Source organism: Podarcis erhardii (genome assembly GCF_964252035.2).
Source record: "Podarcis erhardii genome assembly, chromosome: 2".
Classification (NCBI taxonomy): domain Eukaryota; kingdom Metazoa; phylum Chordata; class Lepidosauria; order Squamata; family Lacertidae; genus Podarcis; species Podarcis erhardii.
This window is the reverse complement of record NC_138498.1, coordinates 110,626,322-110,652,794: the sequence shown is the minus strand read 5'-3', so window position 1 is coordinate 110,652,794 and position 26,473 is coordinate 110,626,322. Positions and strand designations below refer to the sequence as shown.

At 44.0% G+C, this 26,473-nt stretch overlaps 1 protein-coding gene across 4 annotated transcripts; it reads right to left on the bottom strand.

Moving 5' to 3' along the window:
* Positions 1-726: 726 nt before the first annotated feature.
* On the bottom strand, positions 727-18,046 carry LOC309336833 (uncharacterized protein). Of its 4 annotated transcripts, XM_081853226.1 has the most exons (4): positions 14,473-14,708; positions 5,785-5,946; positions 5,482-5,541; positions 727-4,482 (listed from the first exon to the last, which is right to left on the bottom strand). In XM_081853226.1, the coding sequence occupies exons 3-4, from the start codon at positions 5,498-5,500 to the stop codon at positions 2,873-2,875; spliced, it is 1,629 nt and encodes a 542-aa protein (XP_081709352.1). In that variant the 5' UTR covers positions 5,501-5,541; positions 5,785-5,946; positions 14,473-14,708; the 3' UTR covers positions 727-2,872. The 4 variants fall into 4 exon arrangements, with proteins under 4 accessions (XP_081709352.1, XP_081709355.1, XP_081709353.1 ...); XM_081853229.1 differs by lacking the exons at positions 5,482-5,541; positions 5,785-5,946; positions 14,473-14,708 and adding exons at positions 14,715-15,077; positions 17,474-18,046; XM_081853227.1 differs by lacking the exon at positions 5,785-5,946.
* Between the last annotated feature and the right edge of the window lie 8,427 nt (positions 18,047-26,473).

Here is a 26,473-nt window from a genome sequence, read left to right as displayed (position 1 = left end):
GCGGAGCGTTCAGCAGCTTCCGAGGCCACAGCCTCCTCAATGGCTTTCTGTAGCGTGGGGTCTGGCTTGGCGAGGAGACACTGTTGCAGATGGATGTCCCGGACCCCACAGATGATTCGATCCATCAGGGCATCGTCTAAGTCTCGGAACTCGCAATGCATTGCAGCCTGTCAGAGGGCGGTGGTGTAGTTGTTGATTGACTCTCCCTCTGCCTGGTTCCGGTGGTAGAACGCATGGCAGGCAGCAATCCTGGACGGCTTTGGTGCGTAGTGGTTTCAGAGCTTCTCTTGAATCGTGTCCCATGGTGTTGCCTGGACTGCTTCAGGCTCAACCAATGCTCGGGGCGTCTCGAACACCTCAGGCCCACAGAGGCTGAGGAATAGGCCCCGCTTCCATTCCTTTGATACATGATACTGCTGTCAGCTCGTTGGCTTGGAGGTAGCAGTCAAACCGAGCAAGGTAGGAGTCCCATGATTCAGAGGCTGGCGGAAACGGCGGTAGAGGCACAAGTGAAGCCATGATTCCAATGCCGGCGTAAAGGGCGATGGATGGAACACAGTGCTCTAGCCAGAACAGTCAGCTCTGAATTGGTTCTGTTCAGTGATTTCGCTCAGTGATTCAGCTCAGCTCAGAGGATGGCCGCATCTGGCTGTGCTCTGATGTCCATCGATCCCATCCTCGTCGCCACTGTTAGGTTGTGGGCGAACATATCAGACGACACAGCGATTCTTCCAAAGCAGCTCTTTATTTGTAAGCTGGAACAGAACTGAACTGAGCTCAGCCAGCCTGCTTATATAGAGCTCCAGAACAATCGTAACTGTTGCAACTTTCTAAAACTATCCAATCACTGAACGTCACTTTCGATACTTCATTTGCATAACTATCTACAGTATCCCCCTGCTGGCCCAGGGTGAGAACTTCAGGACAGGGTGAGAGTATACATTCAAAGCAACATATCAGAAATCTAAAATATTATCTAAAAAGATTTCAAAATAAAACATTGCAAAGGAGGTCAACTACAGAATACAAATTTAACATAGTAGGGCTGGGTGAGTCTGGGCCCCACTGAAGTGAAGGACATGAGGCAGGGAGTTGATAATGCAGGTGAGCTGCACACAGGTGAGCTGCATGCAAGCTGCCGGCCAGCCCTGTGGCGCCTCCTTTTATTGAGACAAATATGCAAACCCAAGCAGATACATTTTGGGCTGTGACCTTTGCACATCTTCCGGTGCCGAGGTCGTGGGGTGGTACAAAGTTATTTTGGCACCTGTTTCCACCGCGTCATTTTTCCCTTGCACAGTGTATGACAAAGGAGACAAAAGGTCTCAGAGACAAAGGTTACAGACAGGACACCGCAGAGTACTGAGACCGCAAAAGGTTAGACAGAGGGAATGATGTTCAGACAGCTGTGGCTTGTCTGGGGGGTGGGTGCCCCGCACCCCAAGGTCACGCGTGCAGGCAGACTGTGGCTGTCTGCTGGTGGGGAGTGTGCTCCCTCCGGACCCCACTGCCCACTCCACGATCATCCCTACACCCCACCCCCTCGGCCAGGTGGGAAAGGCCTTTTAGCGAGTGGTGGACATTACACCTCACAGCCGGGCAATGTTCCTCCGGCCTCATGAGGATCCTCTCTAATGGGACCAAAGTGTATTTAAGGTTGCAATTAACTTAATCTTAACCATTGCTCTCACAGCACATGTGTGATACACACGCTTCGCCCTAATGCCTCCTGAAGCAGCTTAGGCTATGAGACAAAGGGACGCACTCCTGCTAAATGCACGCTCACTGATTACAGGCGCGTACTGGGGAGAAACAAGAACTAGCCTTGCATGGAAAAAGAAGCATCCCCTCTACTTCTCTTCCCTTCTCCCCTCGCCCCCACCCAAGGGCCAGTCCCATGCTTTCTCCCCTAAACCAAAACCTAACTAGGGACCCAGCTGAGGAGAGCTGCACTGAGGTACATTCGTGGGAGCCTCCCCCTGAATTTTCCCAGGAGCAGGAGGACTGTATAGATTTGAAACAGTGGTTTGCAGAGGAACATAGTTCAGAAGGGAGAAGCTGGGAAATACTGGATGGGGAACACAATGCAGAAGAAACATTAAGAGAGTTAACAGATTCACTGTGTCTGGAAAGCATCCCTCTGCTTTCCCTAAGTTCAAGGGGAGTTGCGAATGTGGCAGGACAGAAAGCACAGAGTGTATGAGCTGAGGTTACGAGACGCAGAAGTGACGGGGGTGACTAGGGATGAAAGGGGGTGGACCTCTTAATTGGGAGCACCGCCATTCCTAGAAGACAGGTTTTTGTTCTCTCACTAGGATCATTAAAGTTTCTAACTGGTAAGAAGACTCCTTTTCCTTTGTTCTGCTTATCTACGGCCAAGGGGGAAGGAAGCCAATTCCCTGAAGCCTGACAGATGCTGATCCACAAGACAAGGGCAGCCCATCATTTTGGCAGTGAAGGGCAGAGTAAAAACTCAACAGATTCATCACAAACCTTGAACATTCCATATTCACACTTCCCCCATTTATCTAGCAACAACTTGCAACATCTTTTGTACATCAAGTATTTGTGACCTTCATTACTTTAATATATATGTGTATACAAATTTAAATACAAAAACCAGAACATCACATGGGTTCCATGTATTTAAAATTGATTTCTGCCTTTATGAGTTTCTTGATGTGAATTAAATAGTGAAACTTGAGTTGAACGCTGCATACATTGATATGGCTTTTCACCTGTGTGAATTCGTTCATGAATATTAAGGTCTCCACTACAACTGAAGCTCTTTCCACACTCCATACATTTAAATCGTTTCTGCCATGTGAGTTTGTTGCTGTATTCTAAGTTTTCCACTTTCACTGAAGTTATTTCAACATTTAGTGCATTGAAATGGTTTCTCCCCCATGTGAGTTCGTTGATGTCTTCTAAGGGCTCCATTTTGACTGAAGCCCTTTCCACACTCCATACATTTAAACGGTTTCTCCCCCGTGTGAGTTCGTTGATGTATTCTAAGGGTTCTGTTTTGACTGAAGCCCTTTCCACACTCCATACATTTAAACGGTTTCTCCCCCGTGTGAGTACGTTGATGTGTTCTGAGGTCTCCACTACGACTGAAGATTTTTCCACATTCAATGCATTTAAATGGTTTCTCCCCCGTGTGAGTTCGTTGATGTGTTCTGAGGTTTCCACTATGACTGAAGATTTTTCCACATTCAATGCATTTAAATGGTTTTTCCCCAGTGTGAGTTCGTTGATGTGTTCTGAGGTCTCCACTACGACTGAAGATTTTTCCACATTCAATGCATTTAAATGGTTTCTCCCCCGTGTGAGTTCGTTGATGTGTTCTGAGGTCTCCACTATGACTGAAGATTTTTCCACATTCAATGCATTTAAATGGTTTTTCCCCAGTGTGAGTTCGTTGATGTGTTCTGAGGTCTCCACTACGACTGAAGATTTTTCCACATTCAATGCATTTAAATGGTTTCTCCCCCGTGTGAGTTCGTTGATGTGTTCTAAGGCTTCCACTTTGACTGAAGCTCTTTCCACATTCAGTGCATTGAAATGGTTTCTCCCCCGTGTGAGTTCGTTGATGTGTTCTGAGGTGTCCACTATGACTGAAGATTTTTCCACATTCAATGCATTGAAATGGTTTCTCCCCCGTGTGAGTTCGTTGATGTGTTCTGAGGTGTCCACTATGACTAAAGATTTTTCCACATTCAATGCATTTAAATGGTTTCTCCCCCGTGTGAGTTCGTTGATGTGTTCTGAGGTGTCCACTATGACTAAAGATTTTTCCACATTCAATGCATTTAAATGGTTTTTCCCCAGTGTGAGTTCGTTGATGTGTTCTAAGGTTTCCACTACAACTGAAGCTCTTTTCACATTCAGTGCATTGAAATGGTTTCTCCCCCGTGTGAGTTCGTTGATGTCTTCTAAGGGCTCCACTACAACTGAAGCTCTTTCCACATTCAATGCATTCAATGCATTCAAATGGTTTCTCCCCTGTGTGAGTTCGCTGATGTGTTGTAAGGGCTCCACTACGACTGAAGCTCTTTCCACATTCAATGCATTGAAATGGTTTCTCCCCAGTGTGAGTTCGTTGATGTATTCTAACGTATCCACTACGACTGAGGCTCTTTCCACATTCAATGCATTGAAATGGTTTCTCCCCCGTGTGAGTTCGTTGATGTGTTCTAAGATTGCCACTATGACTGAAGCTCTTTCCACATTCAATGCATTTAAATGGTTTCTCCCCCGTGTGAGTTCGCTGATGTCTTCTAAGCTCACCACTTTGACTGAAGCTCTTTTCACATTCAATGCATTTAAATGGTTTCTCCCCTGTATGAGTTCGTTGGTGTATCCTCATTCTTCCACAGTGACTAAAGCACATTCCACATTCCCTGCATTTAAACTGTTTCTTTGTTCTTCCCAAGGAATTCACAGATGGCTCCTTAGAATTCTGACCATCGTCTTCCTCACCTGTTTGGGAGTGGGGGCGGGGGAGAGAGAATCCTGTTAGACTTCTATGAAAGACAAGAAAGGAACTGAACACACGTCGATTCCCATGTGCACCTTCTCTTATTTTAACACCCTCTCCATTCTCAACTGTCCTCTCCATGTTCCAAATTTTTAGGAATGCAGATGAAATAATGGCAAGAGAAACCCATGATCACTCCATTCACACTTAAGAAAGCACCATCATTTTATAATAGAGATCTTCGGTGGAACTGGCTTATGAGAAACATCTGTCTTTTTCTTTTTCAAGTGAGGAAAGGATCACAGGCTCCAATAGCAGTCTCCCCTATGAGTAAGAAATAAAACTGAACTGTTCTTATGTAACATGTAAGTGTAAAAATATTACAACATATTAGAACCTAAACAGAGCCTGCTGGATTGGGAAAAGGCCCACCTAGTCCAGCATCCTGTTTTCACAGTGGCCAAGCAAAAGCCAGCAAGCAAGATTTCAGGCCAAGAGCCCTCTGCTCTCCTGTGCTTTCCAGAAACTAGTATAATGAAGCATTATTGCCTAGGACCGCAAGCGCAGAGCACAGACACCAGCCTAATCCCTTTTTTTTCAAGATATCCAACTTGCTGGCAGTCACTGTTTCCAGTAGGATAGAAGTCCATAGATTAACTATGCTTCTGTTTATTCATCTTCTGCAGCTCTGAAAGGCACATAAATGTATTATGGCTTAAGCTTTTGTGGGCTGCAGTTTGACAAAGGGGACTCTTGATTAGGAAAGCTGGTGCCACTTGGTCTTCATATGCCCAATCCTATGTGTAGAGCCTCCAGCCACATGAATTGTGTATCATGATAACAGGTCCTTTGTCCCGAAAGCCCACGAAACTGGGGAGGTGCATGCATCTACTGTATTTTTCTGCTGGTGGAATGTATCACTCTGATCCAGTCTTTAAAAAAATAAAAGTAATATAAACTATTTAAATATATGAAGAATACATAATGACGGGAAGCATTACCATAGCCCCCTTCACCCATTTTCCTGGATTGGTGTGCAACATCATTTTCGTCACTTAATCCTGCAGTGGAAATAACACCAGAGATTTAAAAGCACAGAGAAAGAAAATCTGCCCCCACTACTTTATGATAGGGATTCCAAAAACAAAGAGCTGCTTTGAAAAAGGCCTCACCCCTCCCTCCCTCCCTCCCTCCTTTCTTCCTGCCTGGCCCTTCCTGCCTTTGGTCTCCTCTCCATCTTTTCCTCTTTCTCCCTCCACCATCCAGCCATCCATGTCCCCATCTCCTCTCCCCTGGAACTCAACAGATTTCTCTGAGGGCCCTGGGAGGGGATGATCAGAGGTTGCAGGGAGGGATGCGGGAGACAGCTTGAGCAGGTCAGCTGTCCATATTCCTCTGTCCATCCTGACCAGGTTTGCAGGTTCAACATCTTGAGAAGCAAATAAGCCAAGGCAAGTTGTAGCTTCCTGGGAGGAAGGAAGAAGTCAAGGGAGTCTCAGAGCCCCTGCAGGGATTTTTTTGACCCTGTAGAATCCCCTATTGGGCACCCGCTTCCCAAGAGCCTCCACCCATTTTCAAACACCTTTGGCAATTCCTTCCATCTGCCTGTCCCTTCTCCCTTCCTAAGGCTGGCATGGTATGGGCAGTAGTGGCCTTGTGGCAGTTGCCCAAAGGGCCACAATAAATGTGATAATGTGTACCCCTTTAAATCCTTGAGTGTGCTTCTAATACAGAAGTGATGGTAGCCTGTGCTTTATGAAACTGATTATTTTGCAAGTTGCCGCCCCCCAATAGGGGCAGAAATACAGCTAATATGAGCATCACAAAGATACAGCTGAAAGCTGGAACATGAGTTGCTATATGATGCAAATGGCTGCATGTAACACAGGTTCCCAACATGCACACCAACACAACGTAACAGAACGCGGTAGGCATCAGAACATATTCAGCAGAAATTGCCAGTGCTCGTTGTGCGTGTGTATTATAATAAAATGAGGTAATGATGAATATCAGGAACGTGCAACTGCAAAGGGACTTTTTTAAGGAGGCGGGGGATGCAATAAAAATTTAATTCTTTTTGCAACAACAAACATTAAAACAAGCAAAAACAGAAATAGGAGCATATGCAGAAGTTCTTGCGGAAAGGGGGCGCGGCCTTCAAAGGTCTCACAATCGACCCAAAACAACACAGAGGTCTACCTGTCAATTGCGGTCCAGCGCTTGGACATCTCTGATGTATATGATTGGTTGAAATAGAAATGCTTTGTTTGAAATTATATAAATACCAATGCCTGGACCACATATGTGGTGGAGTTGTGAAGAAATTAATAAATTTTGGATAGTAGTACACAAAGAACTAAAGAAGATGTTGAAAATATCAATAACAAAGAAACCAGAGACATATCTCCTTGGATTGACAGATGATGAGATACCACGGGGCGGGGGGGGGGGGAAAGAGAGAATTTTTCCGTAGGCAAGTACAGCTGCTAGAATAGTGATTGCTGCTAGGTGGAAGTCAAAAACTATACCCACAAAGGAGGAATGGATTTGTAAACTAAATGAATATTTAATTCTGGCAAAATTAACTACGATAATAAGAAATCAGTCGAATCAAAAATTTAAAAAGGAGTGGAAATGTTTTGATGAATATATGGCAAAATATTGCTCAAAAAAAGATATGCTAATATGCCTAGATTAAAATGTGAAGTACTGGATGGAAGAATAATTAGTAAGGAAAGACAATAAGAATATGTAGATGATTTGATGATCTGACACATCAGGATCTGCACCAAGTAATATTTAATGACCGTGTCCTTCATGGATCACTGCCTTGTCATGGCAAAGGGGCTTGAATAACTCAGAGACACTATGAGCTATGCCGTGCAGGGCCACCCAAGACAGACAAGTCAAAGTGGAGAGTTTTGACTAAACGTGATCCACCTGGAGCAGGAACCAGCAAGCCACGCCAGTATCCCTGCCGAGAAAACTCCATGGTCATATAAAAGTTATGACACTGGAAGATGAATCCCTCAGGTAGGAAGGCATCCAACATGCTACTGAGGAAGAGCGGAGGACAAGTACAAGTAGATCCAGAGCTGATGAAGCAGCTGGGCCAAAGCCGAAAGGTCGCTCAGTTGCAGATGTGCCTGGAAGTGAAAGGAAAGTCCAGTGCTGCAAAGAAAAATATTGCATAGGAACCTGGAATGTAAGATTCATGAACCATGGTAAGCTGGATGTGGTCAAAAATGAGATGGCAAGAATAAGTATTGACATCCTGGGCATCAGTGAACTAAAATGGACGGGAATGGGTGAATTCAATTTGGATGATCATCATATCTACTACTGTGGACAAGATTCCCATAGAAGAAGTGGAGTGGCCCTCATAGTCAACAAAAGAGTGGCAAAAGCTGTACTGGGATGCAATCTCAAAAATGATAGAATGATCTCTTTCAATATAATTTTTATTAACAAACCAATCAAATCACATTAATTCCAAATTACACAGCCAAATTTTTAAATTTTTGTTGGGGGTACCCATGCTTCGAGCTCAGAAAGGGATCCAAACATCTCTCTTGCTGCTGCTTTAATGATCATAGTTCTGTCCAAATGGTATTCACAGTTCTCAGTTCTATTCCATCTTCTCTTTATTATTTTCCTCATCTTCTTATTGTTATCATATATTCCTTTCTTTGTGACCTCTGATAGTCTCCACAAGCGGGTTGAAAACAAACGTTGTAATATCCTGTGTGGATTTTCCATTCCTCCAAGAGCCATATTCAATACAGACAGACGCCATTTCCACACTTCCATACAAAACATTCTTAAAGCCTGTCCATTAATTCTCGCAGACCTGTCAGTCTCTCCTCAATCTTCTTAGGGGGTTCTGCCAGGTCAAACTCACAGTTCGATGTAATAACAAGCCATGGTCTGTTCCCTTCGATCATAAATCCTGTATGCAGGCCTGCCCTAACAAATCTCTTTTTATAACTGTGCCACAAAGGCCTTTCATTCCTTTCCAATATTCCACAAGCCATGTCTTTGATTAGTAATTTATTTCCACACAGATCTTAATTATCCTGCTTGTAATCAGTAATTGCAACGATTCTTCTTGGGGGGAGGGTTGTTAGGTACTCACATGAGATAAAAAAAGAAAGGTTCCCCCCCTTTCAGTCCCATTCTGACATACCGACCCTTTGAGGTATCTTCTTCTTGATATATTGTTGAATCCAGCCCATCACTCTACTTCACAGAGGTCACTTCAATTAGCAGTCTTAACTCCCGATCTTCACTCGAAATATGTGCATTTGCTTCTCTCTAATTGTTTATTTCAAGCTCCTGCAACCAGTTCGCGTGATCAGAGACAGCGTCCAGGAGAGCCGGCCCCCACGGGGGCTGTGCGCCTAATGATAGAATGATCTTGATACAAATGAAGGCAGACCTTTTAACATCACAGTAATCCAGGTTTATGCACCAACTACTAATGCTGAGGTACGCGGGTGGCGCTGTGGGTTAAATTACAGAGCCTAGGTCTTGCCAATCAGAAGGTCGGCGGTTTGAATCCCTGTGATGGGGTGAGCTCCCGTTGTTCGGTCCCTGCTCCTGCCAAGCTAGCAGTTCAAAAGCGCATCAAAGTGCAAGTAGATAAATAGATACCGCTTCAGCGGGGAGGTAAATGGTGTTTCCATGCGCTGCTCTGGTTTGCCAGAAGTGGCTTAGTTATGCTGGCCACACGACTGTCTGCAGACAAATGCCAGCTCCCTCGGCCAGTAAAGCAAGATGAGCGCCCCAACCCCAGAGTCAGCCAGGACTGGATCTAATGGTCGGGGGTCCCTTTACCTTACCAATGCTCAACAAAATGAACTTGACCAATTCTATGAAGACAAATCCAAGGCATACCTTTTAACATCACAGTAATCCAGGTTTATGCACCAACTACTGGTGCTGAAGAAACTGAAATTGACCAATTCTAGGAAGACTTACAACACCTTCTAGAACTGACACCAAAGAAGGATGTTCTTCTCATCCTAGGGGATTGGAATGCTAAAGTAGGGAGTCAAAGAGATAAAAGGAACAATTGGCAAGTTTGGCCTTGGAGTTCAAAACGAAGCAGTGCAAAGGCTAATAGAGTTCTCTCAAGAGAACAAGCTGATCATAACAAACACTCTTTTCCAAAAACACATGAGATGACTCTACACATGCACATCACCAGATGGGCAGCATCGAAATCAGATTAATTATATTCTTTGCAGCCAAAGATGGAGAAGTTCTATACAGCAAAAACAAGACCTGGAGCTGACTGTGGCTCAGAGCATCAGCTTCTTATAACAAAATTCAAGCTTAAACTGAAGAAAGTAGGGAAAGCCACTGGTCCAGTAAGATACAATCGAAATCAAATCCCTTATGAATACACAGTGGAAGAGAGGAAGAGATTTAAGGATTTAGATTTGGTAGACAGAGTGCCTGAAGAACTATGGATGGAGGCTTGGAACATCATACAGGAGGCAGCAATGAAAATCATCCCAATGAAAAGGAAATGCAAGAAAGCAAAGTGGTTGTCCAATGAGGCCTTACAAACCACAGGTGACAAAGGCAAGCAAAATGCAAGGGAGATAGTTAAAGATACAGGAAACTGACTGCAGACTTCCAACGAATAGCAAGGAGAGACAAGAGGGGCTTCTTAAATGAGCAGTGCCAAGAATAGAGCTAAATGTTGGACAGAGGTTAAGAAAGATCTAGAGATATGGTCGAATTTGAAGCTTTCCTTGTTAGGCCGAATTGCAGTGATCAAAATGAATGTATTGCCTAGAATGTTATTTTTGTTTCAGACATTACAAATTGTGGATAAACTAGATTGTTTCAAGAAGTGGCAGAAAGATATATCTAAATTTGTCTGGCAGGGCAAAAAGCCCAGAATAAAATTTAAGATACTTACTGATGCAAAAGAAAGAGGGGGGTTTGCCCTGCCAGACTTAAGACTGTATTATGAATCAGCAGCTTTTTGCTGGTTGAAGGATTGGCTACTTCTTGAGAATGCTGACATTCTGGACTTGGAAGGAGTTGATAACAGGTTTGGTTTGCATGCATATTTATGGTATGACAAGGTTAAAATTCATAAGGGATTCAAAAACCATATCGTTAGGAAAGCATTATACAATGTTTGGATTCGATATAAGGATTTGCTGGAAAATAAAACCCCTAGGTGGCTATCACCTATGGAAGCCAGGGAGGTGAAGAAACTCAACATGGAATCTAAATGGCCAAAATATTTTGAAATCTTAGAGCAAGAAAGTGGTAAATTTAAACTACAGAGTTATGAGAAAATAAAGTCTAAAGTACGAGATTGGCTCCATTACTATCAAATAATGGAGACCTTTAAACAAGACAGGAAAATTGGTTTCCAGGTTGAGAAATCGAAATTAGAAACAGAATTGTTAGAACCCAATACTAAGAATTTATCAAGAATGTATAACCTGTTGCTGAAGTGGAATACAATAGATGAAACTGTTAAGCCAGCTATGATTAAATGGGCACAGGATATAGGTCATGACATTATGTTTGCTGACTGGGAACAGTTATGGACCACCGGTATTAAATTTACGGCATGTAATGCCTTAAAAGAAAATATTATGAAAATGATTTATAGGTGGTACATGACCCCAGTCAAGCTTGCGAAGATTTATCATCTGCCCAATAATAAATGTTGGAAATGTAATGAAGCTGAAGGTACCTTCTTTCACCTTTGGTGGACCTGCCCAAGGATTAAAGCCTTCTGGGAAATGATCTATAATGAAATTAAGAAGGTACTTAAATGTACTTTTCACAAGAAACCGGAGGCATTTCTCCTGGGCATGGTCGGACAATTGGTGTTAAGGAGGGACAAGCCTTTTTTCATGTACGCCACTACAGCAGCAAGGATCCTTTTAGCATAGTATTGGAAGACACAAGAATTACCCACACTGGAAGAATGGCAGACGAAAGTGATCGACTTTATGGGACTGGCAGAAATGCCTGGCAGAATCCGCGACCAAGAGAAAGAGACAGTGGAGGAAGATTGGAAGAAGTTTAAAGTATATCTTAAGAACTGTTGTAAAATAGAGGAGTGATAAAATGTCAAGGGGAAGGAAGATGCAGAATTGCAGCTAAAACTGTTTGATGATTTAAGGTAAAATTGAGAATGACAATGAGCTTAAATTTAATTGGCAAAAAGGGTTGTTGAAAAATTGTAAAACAAGGATGCAAAAAGGGTGAGGTATGGGGAAGTCCGAGAAAGGAGGCTTATGAAAATGAGGTTAAGAAATAATATCTTTGTATGTGTTGGTATGTGTTGATGTTTGTGTGTTGTTGTTGTTTTGTGTTAAAAATTGGAAAATTAATAAAAAAAATTATAAAAAAAAGAATAGAGGGAAACAATAGAATGGGGAAGAACCAGAGATCTATTCAAGAAAATTGGAGATATGAAAGGAACATTTTATGCAAAGATTACCATAATAAAGGACAAAAGTGGTAAGGACCTAACAGAAGCAGAAGACATCAAGAAGAGGTGGCAAGAATACACAGAGGAGTTATACCAGAAAGATATGGATGTCCCATACACCCCAGATAGTGTGACTGATGACCTTGAGCCAGACATCCTGGAGAGTGAAGTCAAATGGGCCTTAGAAATCACTGCTAATAACAAGGCCAGTGGAAGTGAGGACGTTCCAGCGGAACTATTTAAAAACTTAAAAGATGATACTGTTAAGGTGCTACACTCAATATGCCAGCAAGTTTGGAAAACTCAGCAGTAGCCAGAGGATTGGAGAAGATCAGTCTAGAACGCAATGCCAAAGAAGGGCAGCGCCAAAGAATGCTCCAACTACCGCACAATTGTGCTCATTTCACACGCTAGCAAGGTTATGCTTAAAATTCTACAAGGCAGGCTTAAGCAGTACGCAGACCGAGAACACACAGAAGCACAAGCTGGATTTTGGAGGGGCAGAGGAACCAGAGACCAAATTGCAATAATGCGCTGGATTAGGGAGAAAGCTAGAGAGTTCCAGAAAGACATCTACTTCTGCTTCATTGACTACGCAAAAGCCTTTGACTGCGTGGACCACAGCAAACTATGGCAAATTCTTAAAGAAATGGGAGTGCCTGACCACCTCATCTGTCTCCTGAGAAATCTCTATGTGGGACAAGAAGCAACAGTTAGAACTGGATATGGAACAACCGATTGGCTCAAAATTGGGAAAGGAGTACGACAAGGCTGTATATTGTCTCCTTGCTTATTTAACTTATATGCAGAGGACGAGATGGTTGGACAGTGCTCTCAAAGCTACTAAAGTGAGTTTGACCAGACTGCAGGAAGCAGTGGAAAACAGGAGTGCCTGGCGTGCTCTGGTCCATGGGGTCACAAAGAGTCAGACCCGACTAAGTGACTAAACAATAACAACGATGTCCAATCAGCATTCCCTAATGTAGAAGCAATTCTGACAATGTTTCTTTGAATGATGATTGCAAATTGCCATTTGTAAATATCTGTTTCTCAGCTGAAGAGGATAAAAAATGAATTTGAACAACAATGTCTCAAGATAAATTATGTTACTTCAGCCTCATGTACATAGAAAGTGACAAGCTAAGCAGTTTATCATTTGATGATATCATCAGTGACTTTGCTTTGGCAAGGCAAGAAGGAAAGTATTGTAATTTAGATCATGTTTGTGTACTGTTTGTATACACAGTACACAATGAATCATGATAAAATTTTACAGTTGAATGGGTATTGGGTAGATGCAGTAATACAATTAGTCCTGTAAAATAATTTTTATGTACAGGTGTGTATAGTATTGGTATTATTTATAAATGCAACATATTACTAGAAATACTGTGTTTTACACTCACTAAGTGTAACAGGGTACAAAGGTCTGCTATCCCAATGAAGAATGTGGACTATTATGGTAATATTGATACTGATAAAAAAAATGCATTGTATTAACTACAATTGCATTGTACAGGTTATAACACTTAATTTCATATTAATAATGCTATTTATAATTATTAGTAATTTGCATCATATATTTACACCTATTATTATAGCAAGTTTCTAGGACTAGATTAGGAGTCTTTGCAAATTGTGTTTCTAAAGGAACTTTTGTTATTGCCAAATGCCAATGTGTTTGCATTATTAAGTTTGTTTTGAAGAACAAAATCATTTTAAGTTAGAGCTTAATAATTATTTCACTATTAATATTCTTAGTAATTGTATTTTAGTTCAACAATTACTTTGAGAAAATACATACTCTACTATGTGCAAATTGTTTAGATACCTATTAGGTCCATAAATTACCATATAGCATATATTCAACACAAAAAAACAGCAACAATTTGTTGTTGACAAAAGACAGCTACCTCCAGTAGCTAAGGGCCTCATCAAACCTCAAGCCGGCCCTTTCCCCCCACTACTTTATGCAAGGAGTTCAAGAACAAAGAGCTCTTTGGAGGAGGCCTCAGCCCTTCCTTCTTCCTGCCAGGACCCCCTGCCTTTGTTTTCCTCCCCATCTTTCCCTCTTTCTCCCGCTGCCATCCAGCAATCCATGTCCCCATCTCCTCTACAAAACGGAAGACTGGGATGTTTGGATGTTTTTGGTGTTTCTTATTTTGTTGGAAGCCGCCCAGAGTGGCTGGTGAAACCCAGACAATGAGGGGGGGGTATAAATATCATATTATTATTACTACTATTATTACTACTATGGCGAGCCTGGTCTGCAATACCCAACCCTCTCCCCTTTCCCGCCTCCTTCCCTGCAACTCCCTTTGCACCAGATTCGGGCAGGAAGAAGCTTCTCTCTTTCCACAAGGGGAACCCCCCCTCCCCCCCCTTCAAGGCCCCGTTAAAAAGACCAGCTCCCTTTCCTCCCTTCTCTTCTTCTCCCCGTCCCGGGGCTTCTCATCCTGGACCCCCCACCCCTTGCCAAGCCCCTTCCCTCCTTCCCCGCCGCTGGCTTTGCACTCACCCGAAATCCTGGCAGCAGCAGCAGCGACCCTGGGCAGCGGGGGCGGGAATGGGAGCCCCGCCTGGGAGGCAGGATATTTCCGGGGGCGGGATAATTGCAGTCGCCAGCCAATGGGGAGAGAAGGGAGGGAAGCTGGGCTTCGAGGATAGGGAACAGATGCTGGTTCCCTTAAAGATTAAAGGCAGAGAGTGCAAGCTGCCATAGAGAGAGAGAAAGAGAAGGTGGGGCTGCTCCATACTGACCTGGGAAAGGGGGCTAGAGAGTGGAAGCAGCTGGGGGAGGGGGCTCGGCTTAAGCAGAACAGCTGTCCCGCCCCCTCTGCCGTCGTGCACTGTCCTTGTCCTGCAAGGAATCCGCTGAGTGCAAAGCGCCTCGGGGTGCAGCAAGCTTTGCGGGGTGGGGGTTGTGCAGTGCAATGCAATACCCATGGAACTGGGGTTGGGGGTGGAGAGAGAGCAGGCAGGGAAGCGGTGGGTCAAGTGTGGGGGTATTGCAGCTGATTCATCCTAGTTGCAAAAAAGAGACAGGGGCCTCTCCCTGAAGGTTCTCTCTCTCTCTCTCTCTCTCTCTCTCTCACACACACACACACACAGAAAAACATTCGTCTGCATGCACACACAGATCACATGAAGACCCCTGTAGTTTGATCAAGCCCATCTAGTCCCTGTTAGAATCGTAGAGATGGAAGGGGACCCTGAGAGTCATCTAGTCCAACCCCCTGCAATGCAGGAATCCCAGCACTGTCTCCTCATGGTGGCCAAGCCTACGAGGAGCCCAAGAACATCTCTCCTGTCCGGTGGCTTCCAGGAAAAAGGACTTAGAAATATGGTCAAAATTGAAGTTATCACTGCTGGGCCAAATTGCTGCGATAAAGATGAATGTATTGCCTAGGATGCTGTTTTTGTTTCAAACACTGCAAATTTTGGACAAGATGGACTGTTTCAAGAAATGGCAGAGAGATATCTCAAGATTTGTCTGGCAGGGCAAGAAACCTCGAATAAAATTTAAGATTCTAACTGACGCTAAAGAAAGAGGTGGATTTGCCCTGCCAGACCTTAAACTTTATTATGAATCAGCCGCATTTTGTTGGCTGAAAGATTGGCTGCTTCTTGAAAACACGGACATTTTGGATTTAGAAGGTTTTAATAATGTTTTTGGATGGCATGCATACCTGTGGTATGATAAGGTCAAAGCACGCAAAGCCTTTAAAAACCATATTGTCAGGAAAGCATTGTTTAATGTTTGGATGAGATATAAGGATTTGCTTGAAAGTAAAACATCAAGGTGGCTGTCACCAATAGAGGTTAAGGCTCTGAAAAAACTTAATATGGAGACAAACTGGCCAAAATATTGGGAAATTTTGGAACAAGATGGAGATAGATTAAAGCTGCAGAGCTTTGACAGTTTAAAAACTAAAGTACGAGACTGGCTTCACTACTATCAAATAAGGGAGGTTTATAATTTGGATAAGAAAATTGGTTTTCAGGTGGAAAAATCAAAATTGGAAACAGAATTGTTAGATCCTAAAACTAAGAATTTATCAAGAATGTATAACTTGCTGTTGAAATGGAATACACAAGATGAAACGGTTAAATCTACTATGATTAAATGGGCACAAGATTTTGGATATAACATTATGATGGCTGACTGGGAAAAGTTATGGACCACAGGTATTAAGTTTACCGCTTGTAATGCCTTAAGAGAGAATATAATGAAAATGATTTACAGGTGGTACCTAACTCCAGTCAAGCTGGCAAAAATTTACCATTTGCCCGATAACAAATGTTGGAAATGTAAAGAGATTGAGGGCACATTCTTTCACCTTTGGTGGACATGCCCTAGGATTAAGGCCTTCTAGGAGACGATTTATAATGAAATGAAAAAGGTATTTAAATATACCTTCCAGAAGAAACCAGAGGCCTTTCTCCTGGGCATGGTCGGCCAATTGGTGCGAAGGGAGGATAGAACTTTTTTAATGTACGCTACAACAGCAGCAAGAATACTCATCGCAAAGTATTGGAAGACACAAGAATTACCCACCCGAGAAGAATGGCAGACGAAAGTGATGGACTATATGGAATTGGCTGAGATGACTGGCAGAATCCGGGACCAAGGACTGGCAGAATCCGGGACCAAGAGTCGGTGGAAGAAGATTGGAAAAAATTTAAAGTATATCTTCAAAAATATTGTAAAATTAAGGATTGTTAGAAAGATGTTGGAAAAAGAAAATTAGGCGGTTTTGGTAGAAATGATATAAAGGATTAAGTAAAAATGAGTTGATGAAATTGATGAAAGAGAGGACGTTAAACTATAATATATTAAATTAAATTCCTTAAATGAAAATAAGGTTGGAAGGATTTGCTGAAATAACAATTTGAACTAGAATACAAAATTGGGAGGTGTGAGGAGGTCAAGGAAATAAGTAAAGGAAGAAAGTTATGTAAAGGTTTAATCTGTTCTTTTTTTTTTTAAGCGAATGTATTTTTATATTTTTTTCTGTTGCTGTTGTACTCTTTTCTTGTATTTTGTATTGTTCTTTTTTGTGTGTGTGTAACTTTTAAACTCCGAATAAATATTATTATTATTTTTTAAAAAAGAGAGAGAAAGAGAGAAAGAGAAGGTGGGGCTGCTCCATACTGACCTGGGAAAGGGGGCATGGCTTAAGCGGAACAGCTGACCCGCCCCCTCTGCCGTCCTGCACTGCTGAAAGGAATCCGCTGAGTGCAAAGCGCCTCGGGGTGCAGCAAGCTTGGGGGGGGGTGCGGGTGCAATGCAATACCCATGGAACTGGGGTTGGGGGTGGAGAGAGAGCAGGCAGGGAAGCAGTGGCTCAAGTGTGGGGTATTGCAGCTGATTCATCCTAGTTGCAAAAAAGAGACAGGGGCCTCTTCCTGAAGGTGTTCTCTCTCTCTCTCTCTCTCTCTCTCTCTCTCTCACACACACACACACACACACACACACACGTGTTCTCTCTCTCTCTCTCTCTCTCTCTCTCTCTCACACACACACACACACACACACACCACACGAAGAGCCCTGTAGTTTGATCAAGGCCATCTAGTCCTGCACCATGTTAGAATCATAGAATCGTAGAGATGGAAGGGGACCCTGAGAGTCATCTAGTCCAACCCCCTGCAATGCAGGAATCTCAGCACTGTCTCCTCATGGTGGCCAAGCCTGCAAGGAGGATGGGAGCATAAGAGCATCTCTCCCCTTCCGCGGCTTCCGGGAACTGCTATTCAATTAAGCATAAGAATAATAATATTATAACAACATTATTATTTATACCTGCTCATCTGGCTGGGTTTCCCCAGCCACTAGGGCAGCTCCCAACAGAATATTTTTTAAAAACTAATGAAACATCAAACATTAAAAGCTTCTCCATACAGGGGTGCCTTCAGTTGTCTTATAAAAGTCAGATAGATATTTATTTCCTTGACATCTGACGGGAGAGCATTCCAGAGCAGGTGCCGCTACCAAGAAGGCCCTCTGCCTGGTTCCCTGTCTTTGAGTTGATATAGAGCATCCGTCCTAAATTTGTCGGCTTCTCTCAAAGAAGCAGATTCAGGAAGTTTTTAGTGCTTGATGTCTTACTATTGAGGCATCTAATCATAGCCTGCATTTTTAATCAAGGCTTATATTTTTGATCAAGGTTGTATCTTAAACATTAGCTTAAAATCCACAAATATTTTGAGGCAGGAAACCAGCAGGCAGCTGGCAAAGCTCTTGGGCAGAAAGGGGCCCCTCTGGTTTATTGCAGTCATAAAAGGCTGGAAATAAGAGGTCACTGACCATACAAATTGCAGAATACAATTAAGCTGCAATTAAGCCTCACATTAAACTTGAGCCACAGTGCAAACGGCAAGGGCTAACAGGAACAGCAGCTGGCTAGGGAAAGGGGGGCTTCTCTCTGAAGAAAGTGTTTTTAATAATAATAATAATAATAATAATAATTTATTATTTATTATTTATACCCCGCCCATCTGGCTGAGTTTCCCCAGCCACTCTGGGCGGCTCCCAATCAGTATTAAAAACAATACAGCATTACATATTAAAAACATCCCTGAACAGGGCTGCCTTAAGATGTCTTCTGAACGTCAGAACAAAATAAAAAAATTCCTTCCAGTAGCACCTTAAAGACCAACTGAGTTAGTTCTAGGTATGAGCTTTCGTGTGCATTCTGAACGTCAGGTAATTCTTTATCTCTTTGACATCTGATGGGAGGGCGTTCCACAGGGCGGGCGCCACTACCGAGAAGGCCCTCTGTCTGGTTCCCTGTAGTCTCACTTCTCGCAATGAGGGAACCGCCAGAAGGCCCTCGGCGCTGGATCTCAGTGTCCGGGCTGAACGATGGGGGTGGAGACGCTCCTTCAGGTATACAGGACCGAGGCCGTTTAGGGCTTTAAAGGTCAGCACCAACACTTTGAATCGTGCTCGGAAACGTACTGGGAGCCAATGCAGATCTCTCAGAACCGGTGTTATGTGGTCCCGGCGGCCACTCCCAGTCACCAGTCTAGCTGCCGCATTCTGGATTAATTGCAGTTTCCGGGTCACCTTCAAAGGTAGCCCCACGTAGAGCGCATTGCAGTAGTCCAAGCGTGAGATAACTAGAGCATGCACCACTCTGGCGAGACAGTCCGCGGGGAGGTAGGGTCTTAGCCTGCGTACCAGGTGGAGCTGGTAGACAGCTGCCCTGGACACAGAGTTAATCTGCGCCTCCATGGACAGCTGTGAGTCCAAAATGACTCCCAGGCTGCGCACCTGGTCCTTCAGGGGCACCGTTACCCCATTCAGGACCAGGGAATCCTCCACACCTGCCCGCCTCCTGTCCCCCAAAAACAGTACTTCTGTCTTGTCAGGATTCAACCTCAATCTGTTAGCCGCCATCCAACCTCCAACCGCCTCCAGGCACTCACACAGGACCTTCACCGCCTTCACTGGTTCTGATTTAAAGGAGAGGTAGAGCTGGGTGTCATCTGCATACTGATGAACACCCAGTCCAAACCCCCTGATGATCTCTCCCAGCGGCTTCATATAGATATTAAAAAGCATGGGGGAGAGGACAGAACCCTGAGGCACCCCACAAGTGAGAGCCCAGGGGTCTGAACACTCACCCCCCACCACCACCTTCTGGACACGGCCCAGGAGGAAGGAGCGGAACCACTGTATAACAGTGCCCCCAGCTCCCAGCCCCTCTAGACGGTCCAGAAGGATGTTATGGTCGATGGTGTCAAAGGCCGCTGAGAGATCCAGCAGAACTAGGAAACAGCTCTCACCTTTGTCCCTAGCCCGCTGGAGCTCATCAACCAGCGCGACCAAGGCAGTTTCAGTCCCATGGTGAGGCCTGAATCCCGATTGGAAGGGATCCAAATGGTCCGTTTCCTCCAGGCGTGCTTGGAGTTGTTCAGCAACCACCCGCTCAATCACCTTGCCCAAGAATGGCAGATTTGAGACTGGGCGATAGTTGGCCAAATTGGCCGGGTCAAAAGATGTTTTTTTAAGAAGCGGTTTAATGACCGCCTCTTTCAGCGGGTCTGGGAAGGCTCCCTCACAGAGGGAAGCATTCACCACCCCGCAGATCCCATCGCCCAGCCCTTCCCGGCTCGCTTTTATCAGCCAGGATGGGCAAGGATCAAAGAGACAGGTGGTCGGTTTCACTCGTCCAAGCAGCCTGTCCACATCCTCGGAGGTAACAGATTGGAATTGATCCCATGTAACAGGACCAGACAGAACTCTAGCACTCTCCCGCCCTGGCCCTGCTCCCACGGTGGAGTCTACCTCCTTCTGAATCTGAGCGATTTTATCTGCAAAAAACTTTGCAAAAGCATTGCAGGAGATCTTGGGGTCCCTACCAGGCCCCGGTGGTTCTGATAGATTGCGAACCACCTGAAAAAGTCTCCTGCTGCTGTTTTCTGCAGATGCAATGGAGGCGGTGAAGAAGGCCCTCTTCGCCGTCGCCATTGCCACTTGGTAGGCTCGACGTTGAGCTCTAACCCGTGTCCGGTCTGATTCAGAATGAGTTTTCCGCCACCGGCGCTCTAGCCGTCTCAACGATTGTTTCATCACCCTCAGCTCCGGGGAAAACCACGGGGCTGTCCGGGCTCCATGCAATCGGAGAGGGCACTTCGGAGCCAGTCAGTCAATAGCCCTGGTTAACTCCGCATTCCAGCGGGCCACCAGGGAATCAGCTGAAAGGCCATCAACTTGGGATAAAGCATCCCCTACCACTCTCTGGAAGCCAATTGGATCCATTAAGTGGCGGGGGCGGACCATCCGAATCGGTCCCACCTCCCTGCGGAGGGGAAGGGTTGCGGAGAAGTCCAGTTGCACCAGGAAGTGATCTGACCATGGCACTTCTTTTGTTTCGCTTTTAGTTAATGTCAGATCACCAGCATCCGTAGAGGTAAACACCAAGTCTAAGGCATGTCCGTGGCTATGAGTTGGGCCAGACTTATTCAGGGACAGCCCCATGGAGGCCATGCTTTCCACGAAGTCCCGAGCGGCCCTTTGTAAGGTCGTGTCGGCATGGATGTTAAAATCCCCCAGGACAACCAAGCTAGGTGTCTCCAGGAGCATATCCGCCACGACCTGAAGCAGCTTGGGCAGGGAATCCTTGGTGCAGCGGGGAGGTCGGTACACCAATAGGAATCCTGTACTGCCCCTATTGCCCAACTTCCAGAACATGCACTCAGAAAACTGGGTCTTCCCAATAGGACGCCTGGTGCAGACTAATGACTTCCTAAAAATCACTGCAACCCCCCCTCCCCGCCCACATGACCTGGGTTGCTGTGCGTAAGAGAAACCTGGTGGGCAAGCAGCGGCAAGGACAGGCCCATCTGCTTCATCCAACCAAGTCTCTGTTACACATGCCAGATCAAATCCTCCATCCATGATCAAGTCATGGATGGCAGTGGTCTTATGAATCATTGACCTGGCATTGCACAGCAACACTTTCAGGTCATGTGGGTATCCCTTGCTGATTCTAGTATCCATCCGGTCAGGACCAGACCCGGAGGCAGGAATAGTCCTCAGACAACGACTAAACCTGCCTCCTCTGTAATGACATGGTCTGGTCTTAGCGTAACTCCTCCTCCTACCCGTGATCACTGAGATCGGTTGTCCCAGTGCATTCCCCCCTGTGGAACATGCCCCAGCCATTTTGTGGGCTGGGGCCCACTCCCCGGCAGCCCTGACCCCTCCCCCTAAGAACAAAATAACAACTTATACAAACAAACAAAACCAATAAAACAATACAAACAAAAAATGTAAAAATTACAAGAACATCAAAATAAAAAAATAATTCCCCAAACCCAACCAAACTTCCATCCCACCCCCACCCCCCACATACAAAAAATCCAAAAGAATTTCTTAAAAAACATTTTAAAAACACTCTGTGCCCCTCCTGCAGTAACACTGTCCTAGTGAGGCCTGTCAGGCCCCGCCCTGGGCCAGATGGTAAGTGGCAGGAAGGAGCAGGACCCTCAGGCACTCACTCAGGGGAGTCCTCCTGGGCAGCAGGCAGCAAGCAGCACGCAGTCCTTGTGAGGCTTCAGGCCCCGCCCCAGGCCAGATGGTAAGTGGCAAGAGCAGGGCCCTCAAGCACTCACTCAGGGGAGTCCTCCTGGGCAGCAGGCAGCAAGCAGGAGTTTTTTCTTTTTAAGTTTTTTCTTACTGTGAAAACGTCTTTGCTTATAAAAAACTATATATGTTATGTATTAAATATATTGGCTTAAATGTAATTATGCAAAGGATTTAGAAAGTAATAGTTGGAAGAGACCACAAGGGCCATAGAGTCTAAACCCCTGTCAGGCAGGAAAACACCATCAGAGCACTCCAGACATGTGGTTGTCAGGATTTTGTTTAAAGGAACCTCCAAAGAAGGAGATCTTTCATTGATGATGCAAACACAAGATCTCTGACACCTGTTTAAAATAGAATTAGCCACCATCTGTTTTAGCCATCTGCTCTATTTTAGAATTAAGGGGGCAAAGGTGATTTGGTAATTAAGGTGCCTTGTAGAGGTTAATGGCTACTTGTTTGCCAATTATAAATATAGCTTTTTATTTCCCATAAAAGGCAAAAGGAAATGGGTGTATCTTTTGTGACTGGTTCTAGCAAACAGCCAATAGGAATTTCAACCAGGCTGATTGGACAGAGGCAGCCAAAGGAGGAGCAAGGGGGCTGGATTGAGAAAATAGAAGTGCTGGCCATAATGGCAGGAGGGCAGGCCAGAGCTTGGTAACCATATACCACTGTGCCTCTCATTTATTTGTCTGACAAATAAATTATTATTTTAATTTCTCTATTGCTGCGTTGAATATTTCATTCCAGCTAAGCGTTAACCACAAGCAGGGTGCTACACTATGTTTTTATATTTTGCTGGAAGCTGCCCCAATTGGCTGGGGAATAATGATTCTTTTACCAGTGCATTTGGGAGCATCAGAATAACTTGAGGTGATATATTCATACAAAAGCTTTGCTCCCGATTCATCGTTTGCAATCCCATTGGCTGAATTTGATCTGAGTCCTGGGATAGTTCAGCTGGTAGAGCATGAGTTTCTTGAGGTTGTGGGTTCGATCCCCACCTTGTCAAAAAGATTCCTGCATTGCAGGGGGTTCGGCTAGATGACCCTCTTGGTCCCTTCCATCTCTATGATTCTGTGGTCTATGAACCTCACTCATTCACAATGAGAGAACCACCACAATTTTTATTTTTATTTTTTTTAAATAATATTTATTAAAGTTTCAAAAATGTTACAAAAATGAAAAAAAAGAAAATAAGAAAAATACAAAATACAGAAAAAATAAAAACAATTAAAAACATTTCAATCTTTCTATGTCTTGTCTTTCATTTACTTGTTTCCCTGACCTCCTCACACCTCCCTTTTTTGTATTCTAATTCAATTAGCACTTTTAGCAAATCCTTTCCATTTTTGCTTTTATCTTAATAATTTATCTTAATATATTGTAACTTTACATTCTCACCTATTCATAATCCAATTTTACCTAATTCTATAACATTACTGCTAAAACCACATAACTTCATTCCCGCATCCTTCTAACATTCCTTAATTTTACAGTGTTTCTGTAAATAGTCTTTAAATTTCTTCCAATCTTCTTCTACCGACTCTTCTCCCTGGTCTCGGATTCTGCCAGTCATTTCCGCCAGTTCCATGTACTCCGTCACCTTCATCTGCCATTCTTCCCAGGTGGGTAGATCTTGTGTCTTCCAATACTTCGCGATGAGTATTCTTGCTGCTGTTGTTGCATACATAAACAAAGTTCTGTCCTTTTTTGGCACCAATTGGCCGACCATGCCCAGGAGAAAGGCCTCTGGTTTCTTCAGGAAGGTATCTTTAAATACCTTTTTCATTTCATTATAGATCATCTCCCAGAAAGCCTTAATCCTTGGGCACGTCCACCAAAGATGAAAAAATGTACCTTCAGTCTCTTTACATTTCCAACATTTATTGTCAGGCAAATGATATATTTTTGCAAGCTTGACTGGTGTCATGTACCACCTGTATATCATTTTCATAATATTCTCTCTTAAGGCATTACATGCCGTGAACTTCATACCAGTGGTCCATAACTGTTCCCAGTCAGCCAGCATAATGTTGTGACCCACATCTTGTGCACATTTAATCATAGCAGATTTCACCGTTTCATCCTGAGTGTTCCATTTCAACAGCAAGTTATACATTCTTGACAGAATCTTAGTTTTGGGATCTAACAGTTCTGTTTCCAATTTTGATTTTTCCACCTGGAAGCCAATTTTCTTGTCCAAGTTGTATGCCTCCATTATTTGGTAATAATGAAGCCAATCTCACACTTTGTTTCTTAATTTTTCAAAGCTCTGCAATTTTAGTTTATCTCCCTCTTGTTCTAAGATTTTCCAATATTTTGGCCATTTGGCCTCCATATTGGGCTTTCTCTGAGCCTTCGCTTCCATCGGTGACAGCCACCTTGGGGTTTTATTTTCAAGTAAATCCTTATATCTTGTCCAAACATTAAACAAAGCTTTCCTAACAACGTGATTTTTAAACGCTTTATGTGCTTTAACCTTATCATACCACAAATATGCATGCCACCCGAATACATTATTAAAACCTTCTAGATCCAAAATGTCTGTGTTTTCAAGAAGCAGCCATTCTTTCAGCCAGCAAAATGCAGCTGATTCATTTTTCATAATTATCTTTAAATAAATTCACATTCTTAGCAGTCATATTAACCCCCAGGTATTTTACTTTCTTAACCAATGTTAAACCTGTCTCCTTCTGAAACCTCTCTCTCAATCAGTGCTAGATTTTTCTCTAGAACCTTAGTTTTTAACTTATTCAACTTAAATCCTGCAACCTGATCAAATTCTTGAATCAGTTCCAATACACTTTTAGTACTAGATTCTGGCTCCTGTAATGTCAATACTAGATCATCTGCAAAAGCTTTCAATTTGTACTGTTTGGCTCCGACTTGTATACCTTTTTTAAAGCAAAATTTTGTTAGAAGTTCTGCAACCCACCTTTGCCTAATAGGAGTTTGCCTTTGTAAAACTGGAGAGTGAAAGGAGAAGGAATCTCAGGGTGGGCTTTTTGGGGCTTTTCTGGTCAGTGGGCAGAAGGAGCTTGGGTCTATCCCTAGGTAGAGATCTGCCATCCCCTTGTCTTGGTCCAGATTTGGGTTTCTACCTCCCAGGAGTTTAGGCGCACACGGTTGCCACATGTTGACTGCAGCAGGTGATGGATCCCTCACATGTGTAAACAACCATTGGGGGTCACTCTGAAACACCACAGAGATTGGGCATTGCTTTGACGAATATCCTGCAACCAAAAACCACCTGGACACTCTGGTCTCTCCCACCGCCAATAAAAACAAAATACCTGTTTACCTGACACTGACACAAAGGCTCACATGCTATAGAAATGAGTGTATAATGTGTTTTAAAATGCCCTTAAGCAGTTTGTGGCATTTTAATTTTTTTCTCCCCCCCCCCTTTTTTTTTGATGTGTTGGGGGGTGGATATCTGGTTCAGGATTAATTTGAGTATAACTGTTTTGTTTTTGTTTTTTGTTGTTTTATTGGTTGTATAGTTTGTGTTTTGTTTTTAAGGGGCGGGATCAGGGCCGCATGGGAGTGGGCCCCAGCCAACAGAATGGCTGGTGCAAGTTCTATTGTGGGGGATGCACTGGGACATCTGATCTCAGTGATCATGGGCAGGAGGAGGAGTTACGCTAAGACCAGACCATGTCATTACCGAGGAGGCAGGATTAATCATTGTTTGAAGACTATCCCTGCCTCTGGGTCTGGTCTTGACCGGATGGATATTGGAATCAACAAGGGAAACCCACATGACCTGAAGGTGTTGCTGGGCAGTTTAAAGCAATATCAGAATGCTATTAAAATCAGTTGAAATGATTTACATTCTTTATACAGAAAGAATGCAAGCAGGATGAAAAAAGTATCCTGGCAACACATCTCCCCTCTGCCCAAAATCCAACATGAGACGGAGTCCTGCGGGCCTATATAGCAGGGCTCAGCAAAAAGCAACCATGGGCCTTGATTTATTTAAGAAACATTCTACTTTTCTGCTGTCATATCCTTCCCTTCTTCCATCACGAAACTCAAGGTGGTATACGTGTGGCCTCCTACAAAGACCCAGGACTGCTTAGCCTAGGCAACAATATATCCTACAAGCCGGTGTCATTCAATCTTGGGTCCCTAGATGTTGTTGGACTACAACTCCTATAATCCCCGGCGCTCTTAGTCAACAAGGACCCAACTCTGATGATCTTGGTCTTAGGCCGGAGCCTGCAAGTAAGTGTGGGAACCTCTGGCCCTCCAGATGTTGCTGAATTACAACCCCCATCAGGCTCAGCAATCGTCATCTATGGCTGTGGATGATGGGAGGTGGATGCTGCCATTGAGAAGAAGTTGAAGGCAAGGTACTCTCTCTGTCTCCAGTGATAAGCACCAGAGCAGCCTGTCCAGTAAAAACCTGGATGAA